This window comes from Carassius gibelio, chromosome B25 (genome assembly GCF_023724105.1).
Source record: "Carassius gibelio isolate Cgi1373 ecotype wild population from Czech Republic chromosome B25, carGib1.2-hapl.c, whole genome shotgun sequence".
NCBI lineage: Eukaryota > Metazoa > Chordata > Actinopteri > Cypriniformes > Cyprinidae > Carassius > Carassius gibelio.
In genome coordinates, this window is record NC_068420.1 from 8,948,777 (window position 1) to 8,954,776 (window position 6,000).

The 6,000-nt window shown below is 35.1% G+C and overlaps 1 protein-coding gene across 2 annotated transcripts in view; it reads left to right on the plus strand.

Moving 5' to 3' along the window:
* The window catches only part of LOC128014194 (cytosolic carboxypeptidase 4-like), a 191,371-nt gene that overhangs the window by 68,183 nt on the left and 117,188 nt on the right, over window positions 1-6,000 (plus strand). For both annotated transcript variants that reach the window (XM_052597556.1, XM_052597555.1), the window contains exons 4-6: window positions 14-160; window positions 2,634-2,765; window positions 4,371-4,464. In XM_052597556.1, the coding sequence (XP_052453516.1) occupies window positions 14-160; window positions 2,634-2,765; window positions 4,371-4,464 (373 nt within the window). The remainder of the gene's footprint in view (window positions 1-13; window positions 161-2,633; window positions 2,766-4,370; window positions 4,465-6,000) is intronic.

Below are 6,000 nucleotides of genomic sequence, written 5' to 3' on the forward strand. Positions count from 1 at the left end.
CTGTTTCCTGTAGGCTCAGACAGACGGATTCATCACATGATATCGAAAGGAGGCAGCGAGGCCCTGCTGACGGCTCTGGTGAACTCAGCCCGCAGCTTCACTCCCAACTACACCATCCTACTGCCGCTGCTGCACCTGCTGGCCAAAGTGGGCTACCGTGGTGAGTGATGAGGGGGCAGGGCTAAGAGACAAAAAAAAAAATATTTTAGTTGAGTATGATGGTGTTATTTTACTGGTGACAAAACAAATCACGTACCGTATTTTCCTGACTATAAGTCGCACTTTTTTAATAGTTTGGCTAGTCCTGCGACTTATAGTCAGGTGCGACTTATTTATTAAAATTAATTTGACATGAACCAAGATCAATGAACCCAGAGAACACATTACCGTCTCCAGCCGTGAGAGGGCGCTCTATGCTGCTCAGTGCTCCTGTAGCCTACACTGAAAACATAGAGCGCCCTCTGGCCGCTGTAGACGGTAAGGTTTTCTCTTGGTTCTTGGGTCTAAATGAATGCAACTTATAGTCCGATGTGATTTATATATGTTTTTTCCTCGTCATGACGTATTTTTGGACTAATGCGGCTTATACTTAGGTGCGACTTATAGTCCGAAAAATACGGTACGTGTAAACAGTTCTGTGCCGTTTTATAGTATAAATAGTGTGAGGAGTGTGTTCAATGTATTTCAAATGCAGTTTTCAGTGTGAAGATGCACTTTAAAAAAAAAGCGATAAATATTGGAAACATCATTTTTATTTTATTTTAAATTGTAATACATGATCATCTTTAGTGCTGAGTATTTTCTGAGTTAATCGCTGGAGTGCTATAAATAGCACCTCGCCAAAATTAGAAGTCTCTAATGTGGAGAATGCCCACAAATCACATCTCGCCTGCGGGTGCAGACAGCATGTGTAGGGTCGCTCTCGGGTCAGGTAAAAGCCCTCAATCCTGAGGGGTCAGAGGTCGCCGTCTGAGCACAGACACAGTCAGTGTTTAGATGTTGTGTAATTTAAGGAGCGAGGGGGTTTGATCCCTCACTGGATCTAGTGTCTGTCAGCATTCCACTCTTGCACTTTGATGTCTGTCCCAATGAACCCCGGCAACAGGGTGAACCAGTCAAATCAGCAGGGTTTGTTTTCCTTCATCCTCACAACTCTTTGCCATTGAGACAAAACATGGCTGAAAACAAACTCCATCTGTTGAGAGCGTAAACTGGTTCGCAAACAGGATTTTTTGTGTTTTTGTAAGCGCCTGTAGTCATGGTGGGCCTGCAGGATGTTGAGTTTGAATGGTTTCTGTCGCATTCCTCTCTGGGCGGTGGGTTTTTACGGACAACATTTTCCACCCCACACCAACTTTTCAATAATCCACTTGCATTTACAAAGCAGAGACCACCGTCTGTTTCAAATGGTGCAATGATCTGCACTAGTTCCAGATTCATAAATAGTTGATGTACTGTATGGAAATACTGTAACTTCCTAGAATGCTTTCATTACTCTGCTTTTTTCATCTTACAAGGATGGTTCACCAAAACATGAACTATTATCATCATTTACTCACTGTTATGCTGTTCAAAATTTCTGTGACAGTTTATTTTGTAGAACACAGAAGGAGAAAATGGAATAATGTACTGGTTGCCAATCAATTCTCTTTCTAGCTTCACATTTTTATGCAAACCATTATAAATCATAAAACATAAAGTTGCTTTTGCAACCCATTTGACTTTTCTAATGTGACACGTTATATGATTGATAATCAGCTTGGGTTTATTGGAAACTTATTATGGAAAAATTGTCTCTGCAAGGTGGTTGGAGGAGGAGGTTGAAAAAAAGTTACTCTTTTTATAATTTTTATAATATTTGTTATATGTATCGGTTAATCAGTTATAAAATTTATATTTAATTGTGCATTCATGTACATTTAGATTATATTGGGTCATAATCTGACCCTTGCTTATAGTTAAACTTCAATAACATTAATAACACTAAAATGTTGGATAATCATTTTCAATATGAAATCTTAATTCAATCGTAGCATTTAAAACGATGGATTTTAGTCTTAAGTGTTTTATTTTTAATATCTTTAGATAAATTACTGTAGAATTATAATATTGGCCAAATGTTATCTCTCATAAAATATATATATTTAAAAAAAATAATAAAAAACACTTCTAAACAATGACTGTCAATGTAAAAAAATTGCTTTTCTGTATTGCCTAGATTAGAATGGTAATATTAGTAATTAATTAAAAATGATTCATCTATTTGCTTATTTACTACATTTGTTTATTCACGCATTTTGCACAGTAAATCGAGGAACGTGCATTAAAAAGTAAAAATGATTTTGTGTTAACTTGAAACCTGATCTCGTGTATCGCTTGGGATCACAGTTAAAATGAATCAGATATTTTTAAAATGTGATTTTGAAAGTGGTGATGTCCCTTTGATATCCCAAATTTCCCCATCACACATCCCAGCGAATGTGGTTTTGATCTCCAAACCAAAGCAATCAGATTCATCGCAGCTGCCAACAGCTCAACATTTTTGCCTTCCCAGATCCATGTAGTGAGCAAAACACTGTCAAAGCAAGACCAATGAATGTCAAAGAGGAACATAATTTTCTTATTTCCCTCAGATCGTCAGATTGGTCTGAAAGCAGAGAAGGCAGATGCAGTTCTGGTGGTTCTGGGTTTGCTGCAGCAGAATACAGAAAACGCCCGGAGAGCCGCGGCCTGTCTTTGGGTTCTCAGAGTCTTCTGCTCCTCTGGTGAGTTCATTTTCGCCTTCCTAAGCTACACACTACTCTTGACTTAAAGTAAATGAGATACAGTTAAATAAACTAAATAATTTTTCTGACTCAAAAACAGTGAGTTTTCAATTTTGCATGAATGATTCTCACTTGGGGTGACAGTATAAATCTTAAAAAGCTAAATAAAAAAAATACAAATACATTTTCTTTTCTTTTCTTTTCTTTGTGCTTTCCTATACTTCCCTAGGCTGCATTTATTTGAATAAAAAGTGATATTGTGAAATATTATTACAATTTGAAAGGACTTTTGCTGTCTTGTAAAATGTAATTTATAACTCTGATGCAAAATAGAATTTTCAGCATTATTGCTCTTGAGTGTCACAACAGTTCTGAACAACAGTTTTGCTGCAAATATTTTTTTTTGAAACATGATAATATATATATATATATATATATATATATATATATATATATATATATATATATATATATATATATATAATATATAAATTTTTATCAGAATTCTTTGAATAGAAAGAAGATCATTTATTTTGAAAAGGTTTTGTTTATTATATTTCTCACATTTAATTAATTAGATGCATCCTTGCTGAAGTATTAATTTCTTAACTACTGAACGATAGTGTAACTGAATTGAAAACATAGTAGCATCTGAAACGAATACCTAGCTAGTTTCATAATCCAGTTCGATACTAAAAAGTGTCTCGTTCCATTTCTCATATTTTTATGACTCTACTTTCTACTTGTGTACCTCTGTGGTTTAATATAATTCCCATAAAATAGCTTCTTTTGATGCGTGTCTGTTCTCTTCTTTGAATATGTAGTTATTTTCCCATCTTTCATTACACTTTTCCAGCTATAAAGTGTTCTGGTGAAATTGCAAACCAAGCGTTAGCACTTATTGTTCTAGAATGCCACTATTACCTTATTTATGCATCTGCCGTATTCAAATCTAACTTGAAGAATATATTGTGATTTTGCTCTGCATGGGGCAGAGGGAGGTTAGCCTCCATCTTTGATTTACTCTTTGTATGCGATTCCACCAGTGGAAAATACGATAACAGGTAACTTAAAATGCAAATATGCCTTTTCTGTTTTTTATTTCAAATGCAGTTGTGTTTTTGCTGTATGCAGTGTGAGGTCTGTTTATCAGTCATGTGCCAGCTATCCTGTGAACGAAACTGGCGCATGAAGTTCAGCTCTCGGGTTGTAACTGTGAGAAATGCACCGTTCCAAAAAAAGGCATCCAAAAGTCTGTTATGCTTTATCATAAAAATTGAAATATATATATTTTTGGAAACACTAGACGTATAGTCTGCGTACCCTGGGACAACGAAGAGATTCCACCGCAGCGACCGTCAGTGTTTATGATGCTAGCTAGCCTTGTAGCAAGCACAATGTATTAATAGGAGAAATATCATCTGGGCAGTTTGGTCTCCTAAAATTCCCCCTTGAGTCTAAAGTTGTGGAGAACGATCGCCCCTGCTCAAGATTGACGGGGGATCCAGTATACTGCGCTGTGAAATGCAATCTTCAGTAGTGTTGGGTTCAGCAATGTTGCAAAGACGTTTTATTGTTGTGTTAATCACACATCTGGTGTTGTAGTGACCACAGCTGACCTGCTGGGGAAGAACCGAGGGCTGGATGTGGTCTTCAAACTTATGTCTCCACACAGCTCCAAGCACCTACGCACCGTCAAGTGAGTATCACGTGGTGAGGGTGCGTCATTGGCGTATGCTGATCTTGCCTGACTGTGAGAACAGTTCTGTGTGCTGAAAGCGCTGGTCATTACATTACTCACATGCTTGCTTACATTAGTCTAAATAAAGTGGGCCCAACATAGACAGCTCTTATTTTGATATCAAGCTCATTACAATTTGTTATTGTAAAGTATTAAATATAATATATTTAAATAGACTTAAACCTTGATCATACCACTATTTTTTTGCATTTAATTTTTTTGATATTTCTCCATTTTAAATCAATTTAATCATGTAAAATGGCCTTACATGGATTGTTGTATTTATAAAAAGACATTTAAAACATTCTTATTATTAACGATGATAATAATAATAATAATAATAATAATAATAATAATAATAATAATAAAAACAACATCTATAATGTATTTTATAAATGCATTAATGCATATATGGCCACTTCATATGATCAAAATAATGGAAAAATGTCTATTTATAAAAAAAAAAAAAAAAAAAAAAAAAAAAAACATATATATATATATATATATATATATATATATATATATATATATATATATATATATATATATATATATATATATATATATATATATATAAAACCTATTATTATAAGTAGTATAATTATTATTAAATATTAACATTAATATTATTATTAATAAAAGTAGTAATACTACTAATACTACTACTACTAATATAATAAAATGCAATGAAATATATATTTTTTTATGCTAAACCCAAATTGGAACTAATGTAAAGAACTAATATAGTTTAATAAAATTAATATTATTATACTTCTGCCTATTATTATTACTATAGTTTAGCCCTACTACTACTACTAATGTTTTTTTTAATAATACATATAAATATTTTCACTTTGATTGATTGATTGATATATCCACAAATTTGCTGATCATGTGTTTTCCCTTTAAAGGAAAGGGGGTGGGTTCTTTAGAAATTAGCAGGTGACTGGGGGTGATGTGTTTGTATGTGCGCCACATGTGGTGTTATATATTATCAAAGCAGAAATGCTAACACAGTCGTAAGATGCAGCTGTCGGTGCACTTGACTTGTGTAATTAGTGTCTTATATTGTAACTTATAGATCAAATCCAGTCCTGGGAAATTTGCATGCACAGTGCAACTCATTTATAGCAAGCCTGCTCATTGAAATGCTCAGAAGATGCTTGTTTACTGGGGTTTGGCAACTGTGTGCTGCATAGATATGTGTTAGCCGGATGCTGATTGGCAGTTACTAGCCCAACTTGGGTGCTTGACCTGCAGTGACAGGAAATGAATTCCCACATGAAGTGTGCTGCACTTGGGGAGTGTGTCCTGATGCTGCACAGAGCAGCAAACCCTGATCCAGGCTGCGTTCCCATTCATAGGGTTCCTAGTGTTCACGGCTTTTAGGGGGAATATAGTTGGAGAAATATAGTGTTTGGTATGCCTGTCTGTGCTAGTCCCTGAAGCACCAGGCTTTCTCGCCTCATTCTTGTGTTAATTTGGTGCTCACTG